At 28.8% G+C, this 14,593-nt stretch overlaps 1 protein-coding gene across 1 annotated transcript; it reads right to left on the bottom strand.

The window, feature by feature from the left end:
• Positions 1–4,292: 4,292 nt before the first annotated feature.
• On the bottom strand, positions 4,293–5,467 carry LOC126676578 (transcription repressor OFP15). Its single transcript, XM_050370806.1, has one exon. The coding sequence runs from the start codon at positions 5,260–5,262 to the stop codon at positions 4,420–4,422; it is 843 nt and encodes a 280-aa protein (XP_050226763.1). The 5' UTR covers positions 5,263–5,467; the 3' UTR covers positions 4,293–4,419.
• Positions 5,468–14,593: the final 9,126 nt, after the last annotated feature.

The raw sequence follows: 14,593 nt of genomic DNA, 5'->3' as shown, positions 1-14,593 counted from the left end.
GAACAAAAGAGTAGCAAAGATCCGCCAAGCCTCGAGGAGGATCCTCCAAAGGAAACCATCGACGCCGAAGACGACTATTGACCAAGACATCTACAATGGGACGCGATTCAATACTACAAGAAGATATGTCGAAAGCAAGTTTTGACTCGGATAAACTTAAAGGAGAAGGACAGCTCCGAACTTGATGAGAAGAAAAACCATCCGAAAATGAAGAAAAGCAAATTTATGGTAAACAATAAAGAAACGCCTTCGCCAGCGACTGGTTAGGCAAGGAAGATAAATACGAGATCGCCCTTCTCTGCCAAGGGCGAAAACGAAGCAACCATCACACTTCCTAAAGTCTACAAAATGATATAACACTTTGAGAGAAGGGGCACAGCCCCGGAGCCTACATGCCTCCGAAAAGGCGAGCACTACTTTAATCGTACCAGGGTAAAGTTGCCTCAGGGCAACCTTTAAATCCCTACACACTTCTACTAAAAATGAATCTAAAGGAAACCTAAGACCAGCAGCAAATTGCTCTTCGAAGAGAACCGCCCTACAAGAAGATCCTGGAGAATCGGACGCAGCCATATCGGCACCGGGTAATATTACCCTATAATCGAAAGGAAAGCTATACTTAAAATAGATATCTAAGACTTCATCCCTACGAAGCTTTGATCGGGTAAAAGCCATAGCAGCGCATGCATCTTCCACTCGACTAAGAGGCATCCTAGAACAGGAAATCACAAACATAAACACAGAATAAGTATCAAACAAAAAATATATTGAAGAACACGTTGAAGAACACATCGAAGAACACCAAATACAGAAAAGGAATTTCCAGAATATAAATCATGGAGAATATACACAAAGAAGAAAGCCATATTAACATCCAAACGACGAAAGAAAACATACCTGAAAAATCTGGAGAAAACAAGTCACGAAGAATCAAATAATCAAACGAAGAACGAAAAGGAAATAGCTACAAGAAATGAGAGTAAATTCGAAAAGTAAGTAAGAGGGAAAAGAAGAAATGCAAAGAGATTAAATACAAAACGCTTTTGAATCATTAACCGTTGAATCATTAAATGCCGACACGTGGCAACACAGAATCTTACTAAAGAAGAAACGTCCCCCACAAACATATGAAACGACTCGCCCGGAATATAAAACGACTCGCACGAATAAGAGAACTCAGCTCCAAAAGAGCTAAAATCCACTAAGGCATAAATACCAAACTACTTCAGCTCACTTGCGGGGGGGCTAATGATGGATACCGAATCCTATTGTAAGTATAATGGAGCCGAGTTGCAGGAGATCCACTCTCAGACGATACCGGACTCCCCCTGAAGATCGGAAGATATGAAGAAGATGCCGAATCTCTTAAGATTCGGTGACACTTTAATAAAGACCGAATCCCACATGATCCGCCGAAGGCGCGTCAGGTCCGGGATTCGGATAATCGACTAATTATGGAAGTGTTGTCCTATTCGGACACAAACACTACATATGGAAAGATAAGCTCTACTTTAGGAAGATAAGACTATTTAGGAAGACGTTCCTAAATAGGACTCTTATCAGATTAAGGTAGATCTCGACAAATCAGGAGAATCTCTACGATATTGCCGAATCCCTATAAAGTAGGATTCACTTGCCTAATACAACTCTACTAGGTATATTCGACTACTATAAAAGGAGCACGAGGTATGCCTAGAATCACAATTACATTCATATACTCAAAACGCTGCTCAAAGCTCTAGACTGACTTTAGCATCGGAGAGTTAATCGGACAACCACCGTCCGGTTAGCTTCTACCCTGTTTTGCAGGTTCACTCACCGGTTCAGAAGGCAGACTCCATCACTAACAATAAAATTGTTATATCTGCAACATAATAATATATAGTATATTATTAATATTCTATCACTCAATATAAATTATGGTAGTGACATTCCCACTCTCACACACATAACCTATTAACAACTTGTACCCTCTTCTTGTATTTTTCTTCAACATTTTATCTGAAAAGAGATTCAAAATCTATAGGACGGATAAAAGGTACCCAATAAATGTTCATTTAAAAATAATTGATCAACAACTTTAATTTGTTTTATTTGATTTCTTTTTTACCAAAGCTTACAAGTTACAACATTGCAAAGCTGAGTTGCAGGGTTGGTTTCTCTTCTTTTCTTTTTGTTTTCTTGTATACATAATTACAAATTCCTTATATGGAATATACTTTTAATTAATATTCTTATATGAATTTGTTTTTATTGTATAATAATCATCTAACCCATAACATTTCAAAAGATAATTTTAATATTTCCCATACATACAAATATGTATCAACTCTTAAATACTGTGAACTAAGTTATGCATTATTTTTGTCATTGGCTCATTATAATAAAAAAATATTCAACTAAAAATACTCCATAAAAGTACACAAAAATTAAATTCTATTTTTTTTATCAATCATAAACTGTATATTATATTATGTTAAAGTAACAATGATAAAGCTTAAAGATGATTTTATTGTCTATGTATCATTCAATTATCGTTCAAATAACCATGATAAAACTTTAAAAAAAATTCTATTTTTTATGACAAAAAAATTATCATTCAAATTTCAAATCCTAAATATGAAGGAGTTTTAGAAAATTATATTTGACTCGGTCCAAAGTATTTATACAAATAATTATTAAATTCGATCTAAGTGTTTCTTCTACATTTATTAGAATACAAAATTGCTCAAGATACACATAAAAATTGATTCGAAACTGAAATTGTTTTTATGGAAAATGAAAAAAAAAAAATCTGAAATTTTAGGTTAGGGTTATAACGATAAGGGTGCAGAAGGAGGATATATGTAAATAAGGACCACGCCAAAATTCTGCGCTGGAATTGTACCTATCAGTTGATTATGACTGTCTTAATTTTTAAAACCAACGGCTATGATCAGTCTCATCTTGTCAGTGTTTTCGATGGTCGGATTTAATCAACACAGTAGCTACACGTGCGCATCTGTGGTTTGCGTTGCATGAGATCATTCATAGTACTATCATTTTCTCAATTATTAATTACTTACAACAACCTAATTTCCTTTTTATTTATTACTCTATTTATTATTATTACGGAAATCCTGCCCCTATTTTAGAACTACCTACAGTTTAAGAAACTTATTCCTCACTTTCTAAATTTCGTTTTTGGAATTTTTTGTGTTTTTATATGTTTATAGTCACCATATCAAACATCCATATTTGGATTATTTAATTAAGAATACAATACTTTTTTTAACATGAAAAATCCCTTAAAATAAAAAAAAGGTATATAATAATGATAGTAAATTAGTAATATAAGATTTCTAACCTCATATATGAGTATGTAAACTCTTAATCATTATAAACTCAATAATTTTTAAGTGAAAAGTTCAATTTTTAATATAAGATTTCTAACCTCATATATGAGTATGTAAACTCTTAATCATTATAAACTCAATAATTTTTAAGTGAAAAGTTCAATTTTTATAGAATAGTATTTACTAATTGCATCTAATTGCACATTTGTCTCAAGTGTATGCAGGCACGGAATAAAGCGAGCAGTGCTGATTCCTGTTTTTATTCTCCGGTCACGAATTATTTTCTATTTCTTTCATCGTTATTTTTTAAAACTTTAGGCATTTTTTTCATTTCTCGTTTATTTTTCTTTATTTTTTAATTTCACCGATATATATATATATATATATATATATATATATATATATTAATTTTTAGCTTTAAATTATTATTATTTTTTCCCTAAAACAAATATTATTTTTGAAAAATACTAAAATGTCTAAAATGAGCAAGAAAAATTGCAATAGTTGGAAACTAGGCATATGCAAATGCCCTATCCACCTTAAATACTTCATGCTACTTCTATAAACACAATCAATTTCAGGATTTTGTCCTTTTATACTTTTATAAACATATGGTATATAATTCACTCGTTTTATATAGAAAATAAGATATGATTAATTACTACTAAGACAAAATAAATTTTCCCATCTATAGTAAGAGAATGAAAAAAATTATGCACACCGGAAAAAACCTTAATTTTCACTCCTATATATATTCCAAAAATGCAGTATTACTACCTCTTATATTGCATGGGGCACCCCATTATTTTTTATTATTATAATGACTGTATATACACAATATCATACAAACAATACATAATCAAGTCAACTTAAAAATTAAATTCCATCATTATTTTAACAACCAGCTAACTAATCAAGCAGGAACAGAAAAAATATTAAAGATGCATGAGAAAAGCATAAGCAAAAAAAGCTAAAATTCTTGAATATTTTTTTTACTATGATATTACTTGTGTACACATTTGTATTCATAAATGAGACCAAATTAAAGAACAAAAACTTTAAGATGAAACATTAATCATCTTTTTTAATTTTCTTGAATCTCACTCTGAACTTCTTGTAATGAAGAAGAAGAAACACAAGGATGAGTTGAGGAAGAAGAATCATCAGAAAAATTAGAAGAAGTGTAGAATGACAATGGAGAAGATGGAGAATGAGAACAAGAAATATAAGAATGATCACTTGAAGAAGATGAAGATGAAGAATTAAAAGCAAGATTAACTAATAAATCTACAAAAGCACCAATTATATAACCATGGTTATTTTTTCCATTTACTTTTAAGTAGCAACTCAGTAATTCTTCAAGACTTTCCCAATCTTTTAAACCATGAGCTTCCACCATTTCCTCCATTGATTTCTTGTAATCTTCATAAGGGTCTTGGGAATCCATTGATAAAACTACACTTTCTTTAAATGGAAATAATAATGACTCACCTTCAGTTTCTTCTTCTGGTTCGGTTTCTGTTGATTTTGATTTTGTTTCTTCCAAGATTGAGCTTGTTTCTTCTGGTTTAAAGAACAATCTCTCTGACCTTAAACCTTTAATCACAGACTCTATAGACTCACCTGATCCTAACTCGTCATGATCGTCTGACTCAGTTGAGAAGCTTGCGGATTGAGATTCAGACGAGTTGGTGAAGCAATTTGACTCAGTTGCAGCTGGTTTGGTGTCATTAACAACATCAAGAGAAGCTTCAAAATAAGCTGAGTTAAGGGTTTTGAACATGTTTTCTGTTCGAAAAGAAAGGGTTTTGGGCTGTTGACAATAAGTTGGCCATGGCCATGAAACGTAAATATTTGCTGCTGAAAAATCTGCAGAAGAATTTGAGTTCATTTTTGAGAGAAATGGGAGTTTCAATTTCTTTCCCATGATGAACTGTGTTCTTGTTTTTGAGTTCAGTCTAACAAAGTAATACTGGTTTTTGAATGGATTGTTTTTCTTTTCTTGCAAAAGGTTAAAGAAATTGAAAGATATAAAAGAAAAATAAAATATTTTGGGTTTATTTTATTTCTTTAATATGTTTTTTCATATGGACATTAATGAGGTAAGTCAGAAAGAGGTGAAATAGTATAGATTTTAAAGAAGAGAAGCTGAGTCAAGTGGGTTTAAATATGAGAGGAAGACGAAGAGTATACATGGTTATTTAAAAACCGAACCGGTTGCGGAATTGATATAGCCAACGGTTTACGATTCAACCGGTTAAATAAAGTTAAACAATATTTATACTATATAATTACATACCAATGGGGATTGGTTCAAGTGGTAAGCGGTTTGGTATCGTTTAAGCAAGGTTCCGGGTTCGAGTCTTGTGAATGCAGAAAATTCTCACCGGCAGACTCATCCACCATGTCAGGTGCATGGAAAATAAATTGAAAAGTAAACAAACGTATTACATTCTAATTTGAAAATAAAATACTAAAGATTTTTACTATTAAATCGATTCAATCATTTTTTATTTTTATACTTTTTTATAATTTCAAAATGTTGATTTTTTTCTTCTTATTTTAAAGAAGAATTGAATCAGACTGATATTCAATTTTTGCTCGAACCAACTGAATTAGCCGGTTCCATTCAATTTTTTTTTTTTAGAGGTTCCATTCAATAATTTAAAATTGATAATACGTTGGGTTTTTTTTCCTATCACTTGGAAATGAGAAATTTAAACGCTTGAAGGATAATTTGGTTTTATAAGTTTAACAGAATGTTGTCTAGCGCTAATACCATTTAACATAGGTTATCGGTTTGTGGGATCTTTTATTTTATTTTTGTTGATGGTTGTGAGTATTAAATATTATAAGCTAAGGTAGTTAATGTTGTTCAGCTGAAGGCATTGAATAGTAATAAGGTAAGCATAGATTTTGAAAACAATAGTAATAATAAATGATATAGCATTCCAATTTTGAAACAATCTTCTTTTACTAGATAAGTTTTTCAATTACACAACCATCTAGCTAGCTGACACTATTCCTCTTATTATTTAAAATAATAATCTTAAGTACTTCTGAAACTTCTTAAATTAACTGACTGATTAAATCTAGAGTATACCTTAATTAATTAACTAGTATATATAGTACTTATTAATAAATGGTGGAACCAATAATTAATTTGGTGATGATCTGTAATTTTTAAGTTTCCTATTAGTTAATTTAGATACTATGTTTGTTAGATTTATTTGAAAACAAAATTAGTCACAAATTTGAAAACAAACTAGATCTAGAAACCATAGATTCAATCATCCATTAGGGCATATATAGCTATGAATTTGAAAGCAAAACTAATTTAAAGCAGACTTATTTTATTTGCTTTTATTTTAAGTTAATTAGATTGCCTCTTTCATGATGCAGCAGGGTGGCTTAGAATTCAAATATTTATAGAAATTACATCTTCTTTACAAAATTTAAAACTCTCATAATTAAGTTAATTAGGTTAGTTTAAAAAAAGTTAATTAGGTTAGAATCTAAACAATATAGCATTATGAAATTAAATGAGCATGTTGATGATAAAAAAAATATGAACATATCGTTTTTCTAATCAGCAGTCACCGATTATTTTTAGTTGTTTTTTTTTATTTTAATATTTTTTTCTTTTTACTGTCTCATCTATCTTTATTTTTCAAATACTGTCTTATTCATCTTTCGTCTTTTTTTTACATCCTAATTTCGTCATGTATTGGATTTTTGAAATCTAACATTTTCTAAAAATATATTTGAATTTGGATAATAAATTTTTTTTTTCAAATTAGCTAAGAGCCAAATGATTAATTTTTACAAGAAAAAATAAAAGAAAAACAATGATGAGTGAGTACAATGAAGTAAGAAAGAGAGATGGTAATGATAAAAAGTAGAGTTAGAAAGGTGTAAATTATCCAAAAGACAACATCTTGTCAATCCCAATTCCCAAACCAGGGAAAGATCTCATCTAAACAAATGACAGGCCCATCTTCATGACTATTATTTCTTGAATGTACACAACAAACAAGTTTTTTCTTTCATGGAAATGGCAATTCTTTTTACAAAGGTATATATATATATATATATATATATATATATATAATATATATATATTATTACTACCCTCTAATTTTAATTTATTCATAAAATTAAAAAATTTAACTTTTTTAGTAGGTGCCGCGTTATCAATGCCTCTACTAATGTTACAAGTTACAACTGGTGTTTAAAAATTGAACCATGAACGAACTATTGTGACTATCCGTTCGCAGTGAAAAAATTTAGAATGCGAAGAAATAATTTTATTAAATGGAACAATGATGCTTTTGATTTACAAGATGTACAAATATATACTCAAGAGAATACTAGAGTTTGAGTCGTACATTGATTTTATGATATGAGTTCGTATGCGGGATTGAAATATTCAAAGAAAATGGGTCGAAAAGTTGGATAGTGGCAATTTTGTAACTTTTTTCAAATTTGAGGTATGTTGCTTTTAGAAAAAAAATCAATTGGTTAGACTTTTGAAATACTGCAGTTTATGTTTTTGATTAATTATATTTATTGTAATTATTTTCTCCAAGAATTTTTCTTTTATTTTTAGATGAGAGTTTGATTGTTTTTGGTATTTATATATAAGTTTAGGATTCTTTTGAGAAAAAATGTAGGACTTTATTGCAGCACTAGAAAAAGTATTACAATTCAAGTATATAGCTTCTTATGAATACATTAAAAAAAAAAAAAAAAACAAAAAATGCAACCCTCTTGCGGGAATCAATGAGATAAGAATTACTGATGATAGCAGTATGAAATCGAAAATTGTAAATTGTTGATAAAGCATCACAATGTCTTCTGCAAGTAACTGATCTGGATTTCGTCAATTGGGCATTAGTTTTAAAGCATACTTTATCAAAAATACAATTTGCAGCTCTGACAGTTTCAACCTGAATTGTTCAACTTGATTATATCTTTAATTGAATCCAATTGAAAAAATCAAAAATAAAAATCCCATCATACATTATTCAAATCTACACCGCATAGAAAATTCACAAAGGAAACATCAAATTCAATTAATGTAAATTATTTAAGACTTTGATAAGCAGTTTTTGAATGATAAAAACGGTTTTTGCTTTTATTTTTGAATTTCAAAATTCAATTGAATCGCGGACTATTTGAATGTCTAATTCCTAAAATTCATTTGGATCAATAAATTTTGAAAGTTATAATTCTGACAATAATGTATTACTAGGCTATATAATTTTTTTCCATGCTAGGTCACTTTAGAACAACAACATTTACTGCGCTGTATCTCTATATGTAAACTATTTTTACACAATATTCATCGTTATCCAATAAGACACACTTAATTATGATGACAATTATAATTTTGATGACAATTATAATTAGATATATTTTCTTATCACTCGAGAATATGTCATCTATTCTATCTCTTCAAGATAAATTTTCATCTTATTTTGGGGTGTTAATATCCTTATGTAAACTTGGCCAGTGATGGATGCGAAGTTTGAGAGAACATCGAGGGTGAATAGTTTCAGATATGAATTTTCTAAATACATCAGTTTTTTTGCAGTGTTTTAAAAACTGAACCGGTGATCGAACCGGTAAGACCACCGGTTTCCGGTTGAACCGGTTCAATAACCAGTTCAACCGGTTTAATAAATTTTAAAAAATTTAAAAATAATTCTGGTTTACCGGTTTTTTACCGGTTCAATCCGGTCCAATCTGGTTCAATATTTGATTTTTTATTGGTTCAATCCGGTTCAAGCGGTCCAACCCGGTCCCACTAAAAGATTCGGTTTTTACAGTTTTAGACTAAACCAATGACCGGTCCGCGGTTCAACCGGTCCGATCCGGTTTTTAAAACACTGATTTTTTGATAAAAAGTGGGAACATGTCCTGGAATAAAGAAATTTGGTGATCAATGGGGTTTTTTTGAGTCTTGTGAATGCAAAAAATCTCCATTGATAGAATCACCCACCATGCCAAATGCGCGACGCGGGTCGGATCCGAATTAGTCAGGATGAAACCTTGGGAAACCGAATGGACTTACAAAAAAAGAAAAAAAGAAATTTGGGGTACAACCTTTTCACTAACAGAGCAACGAGCCCTATATGTTTGGTGTAATATTCACTGTGTCGTCTCAACTATATGCCTATTTTTCTTTCAGCAACTCTATTTTATTCAGAAATATTAGTGTAAAATAGTTAATAAATAAGTTAATTTTATATAAAAATACCATCTTTATACCCTTTTTTCACAATAATTTGCAAAATCCGACGATACCAAAATAAAAAAATTTATTTTAAAAGACTTTTAAAATAGGCCTAATACCTTAAAAAAAATCCGACCAGCTTTTAACCCCTTTTCGATCCTACCCTGACGTTGAAAATTTGTCAAGTTTACTCTATTTTGCATTTTATTGTTTCAATTGTACCCTAAAATATTAAATTGACGTCCTTTTCATTTGGAAAAAAATTCAAAAACGTTCTCCATGTATAGCATATATTAATTGTACATGTTTAAAATTTATTTAGATTTACTTATATTAATTAAGAATTTAAATAAATTTTAATTTGATTATGGTTTTTAGTTAGTTTTTAAAAATAAAGGACTTATTTATATTTTTTTGAATGGAAATGAATTTAATTTTATCTTTAAACATGGTTAATTGAATGATTTCATCATTTAAGTAAACAAATTGACAAAAATTAAAAAAATAGGGTACAATTGAAACGATAAAATAAAATAGGATAAAATTGACAAGTTTTCAGCGTCAAGGTATGATCGAAAAGGTGATAAAAGGTCGGGGTTTTTTTTAAGCCATTAGTCCTTTAAAATAAGGCCAAATGACCAAAAAGATCAAACCTTTCATGAAAGTTTCACAAAAATCCAAACCTTTCAATCTTATGCAATTTATCCTGAAACACATAATTTCGTTTCAATCATGTCCAACTACACAAATTTGCTTATGTGGCACTGATGTGTGGCATTGCCACATCAGCGCCACGTAGGGACCACATGAGTAAAATTACATAATTGGATATAATTGAAACGAAATCATGTGTTTCACGGCAATTTGGATAAAATTGACAGATTTGTACTTTTGTGAAACTTTCATGTAAGGTTTGGCGTTTTTCAGTCATTTGGCTTTAAAATAATAAACAGATTCATATTACTTGTCTAAAATACCAAAAGAATAATAAAGAGATTATCTCAATCATTTATCTCAAGCAAAAACACTTTTAAAATTCAAGCCTTTGTGTATTCTATCAATTAAGATCAAACCTTTTAATTTTTACAATTATGTCTCTTTTGAAAGATTTTTTTCCAATTGGTGTCTAAAATTTTGAGTTTCATTTTTTAAATATAAACCTTTGTATCTTAATCAATTACAGCTAAATTTTTTAAAAAAAATTCTAACTTATAAAAGAAATTACTATGAAAGTTTGGTCGCAATTGATAAAAGACACAAATGTTTGAATTTAAAAATAAAATTTAAAATTATGGACATAATTATAAAAAAAATCAAATTGGACATAATTATAAAAAAATTGAAAGATTTGATCGTAATTGATATAAGACACGAATGTTTGGATTTTAAAAATAGTTTGATATCTTATAATTTTTTTATAAAATTCTCAAATGGTATGTTCATAAAAATTGTATATTTTTCCTTATAGTATTGAGTGACATTTTGATCTCCATCATAAAAATCTCAAAAGTTTTTGTATTCAAGTCTATGTCAATTTTTGACACTTCAAACTGGAAAATTATCCTTCTAACAGAAACACAAAAACTTAATTTAAGTTGCTCTTTTGTTAAGTAATTTCATCTTCAAATTATGAAATTCTTGGAATAATGATTTTTTTCATAATAATTACAATCCAGATTAAATATAAAAATTAAATTATCTATGAACCAGTTGTGGTGACTAAATTGACAACGAAATCTAAATCATCCGGTAATATATCTAATATGCATTTGAATAAAAAATAACAATATTAACAAAAAAAATAACATACGAAATTTATATGGTTCGGCAATTAACCTTATATTTACGAACGAAAAAAATCGAATCATCCACTATAATTAAATGTGGTACGAAATTGATGCAGAATCACAAAACAGAAATCATCTCTGCAAAAAAAAGCCCTTAGATCAATACATTCATAATTGGTTTAATCCTATGTAGAAACAAATATACCACATGATAAACAATTTGGATATCTCACATCTCACACACCCACCATTAACCCCGAATGTCAAATTGCATGGGTATTACATTACAATAAACAAAAATTTGCAGTACAAAATTAGAAGTATATTCCTAATTTAAAGATACTCTCTAATTGACCAATCAAAGAATTCTAACAATGAAATTATCATAATTTTAAATACTTCAAAATAAAATCTTAGATCAAATAAAATTCTAAGCACATCCTAACAAGTGGTAATTTCCTGAAATACATATTTCGGTAATTTATTTATACTTTTACCTGTTAAGTTTTGACTTTTTTTTCTGATTTTTTTATTTACAAAAAATATTTTTTTTTAATTTCACAAATATCTTTTTCGGTTTTCAATTTTGAATTTCGATTTTTTCGGTTCGTTCGACCGAACCGACCGATTGCACAAGCCTATTTTTCAGTTTTTAATAATTTGTTCCTTTTTATAGATTTTTTTTTCTGGAATTATGGTGTTTTTATAGTTTAAGATTAGTGTATATATATTGTATATATAGTGTATTTATAGTGTATTATGGCATATTATAGTGTTTTTATGAAACACTGCAAATACACCATAAACACTGCAAATGTACTATAAATATACTAAAAAACGGCATAAATACACCAAAAAAACATAGATATCCCGAAAAACACCAGAAATAACAAAAAATACATCAAAAATACACTAAAACGTAAATATATTATAAAATTACTACAAATGCACCATAAATCAATTTGCTCTTTACAAAATCAGTGGCAATAAACAAATTTATGAATAAGAGAAAGATAAAGTAAATAATTATATGAATAATATAACAATTTTATAAACAAAAAATTATAGATTTACAATAATTATTTACAAAATGTTTAAATCATTATAAAAACCCTAAAAAATTACACAAATCTAAAAACGAGTCGAGAAATCCATAGCGCGAACGGACTAACGCGAACGGAAAAGACGAACGGAAAAATAATCGGAGGAGACAAACTGAAAATCAAATGAAAAAAAAAAGAAAAGAAGAGAGAAAAAAGAGAAGAGAGAGAAAAAAGAGTGGCTATATAAAAATTTAACTTAAAATGAGATAAAACTTTTATATATAATGGTTACTTTTATAAATAAGTTAGAAAAATAGATAGTATAGGAAATAAGAAAAAGATGAGCAAAAATACTGTAAATACTTTGTCAAAAATAGGTATTTGGAAAATAATTCCCCCTAACAACTTTTTAATCACAATATATATTTAAAACAAAATCAGTAAAATAGTTATTCTGGACAGCTCAAATTATATGGCCATGGACAAAAGGTGATAGGTATATGTACTTAGTAATAAATGAGAATTTAAGAAGCATAAAGTCCCATAACTTACCAAATTAGAAGAGGACTAAATTTGATAAAAGAGTAAGAAGAACATAAAATAAAGCAACAAAATTAATTTTGGAGGGAAAAAAGCAAAAGAAAACAAAAATAATAAACATAAGAGGATCAAAATCATGTGTATCTACTTTAAGCAGGGGAATTCTGAATCATGTGCCTCTATATGCATTCCAGACTGTAGATTGAGACTTGAGAGAGATAGACTAATATACTTGTTTATTTTTCTTCTATTGATCATCTTTTGTATACTTAATTACTAATTAGTATATGGTTAAGGTTAAATTCGATCTTAGGACCTTTAATTTTTTTATCCCTCGTATTATTCTATTTTAAACTCACTAAAAATATTGATTTTTCCAAATTAAATCAAACCAAAAAATAAGAATGCAACCTTTACAAAATCGAACAAAGTAAAAGTTATAAGAGCATTGATCTTTTAAAACCAAATTGCACTACTCGGTTGAGCTGCATTATGATTTTTTTTATTTTTAAAATCTAATCGAGAAACTATTTTTTTATATTGTCAAATCAAACTGAGCTGGATTTATCGGTTCAATTTGGTTTGATTTTTACACACTCTTACATTACAACTTAAAGTAATTTTAACTAAATGATAAATAATAGGTTTGACGTTTTATTTTATTCACACTTGAGTGGTACCATATGCCAATTTGTGCACATTGTAATCATACTAAATATATCTTTTATCATCAATCATTTTTTATGCATAAGATATTGTACGGTTTTAATATTTTGAATATACTGATAAAATAAATGTTATTTACATAAAACCACAATGCAAGGGGACCGCTTGAAGTGGTCCAATGTGAAACTTCTAAATGAATGAAATGAAACTATATAATCTAAGGCACATTTTTAAAGTTCAAAATTAAGCTTACTTCACTTGACACAGAATGTTCTGTGGCTTATGGCTAACTGTATTAGAAGCTTCACTTATTTGTTAGCTTAACTAATTGGGTGCTCAATGAAAAAATATTTGGTAAATTTTGCATTACAATAAAGAAAATAACATTTTGATACTCGAAAAGTCTTAATAAAATGAAGGACCAACAAAAATTCAGATGGTAATACATAAATAAGCAAGATAGTTAACTTATTATGGTAATTATAACTAAATTCTTAATTTCTTATTGAAATTATTTTCAGTGTTATAATAAAAATTTCAAATTTAACTTTTATTATAATACCTCTGTGGCGGCAAAAAGTTTGGATGTCTACAAATGACAAAAAAATAACAAGTTGATTTTAGAAGTGTTGGATATCCCTTTTCCCTCCCTTTCTTTAATATATTTTAATTTATTTATTTTGAACATCAAAATATTCTGTTTCTTTAGCGAGAGTTAAATGTGTCCTAAAAGATAATTCTCTCTTTACACCATATATTCTACATGGACCATTTCTTTTTGTGTTCTTTACTAACAGAATAATATCATTATATCCCTCCTAATTTTTTCCCCAAAAAGGATACTTTATAATTACATTCTTTTCTTGAGGTCCAATGATAATATTAGACCTATTCAAATAAAATCATCTGATCAAAGGTGGAATTAACATAAGTCAGTAAATCAAAGTACCAATCTGCCATAACGAAGAAATGGTTCTTGTTTTG

This window comes from Mercurialis annua, linkage group LG4 (assembly GCF_937616625.2).
Source record: "Mercurialis annua linkage group LG4, ddMerAnnu1.2, whole genome shotgun sequence".
In the NCBI taxonomy this organism is placed as follows: domain Eukaryota; kingdom Viridiplantae; phylum Streptophyta; class Magnoliopsida; order Malpighiales; family Euphorbiaceae; genus Mercurialis; species Mercurialis annua.
Note: the sequence above shows the minus strand (reverse complement) of the source record. Positions and strands in the feature narration are given on the sequence as shown.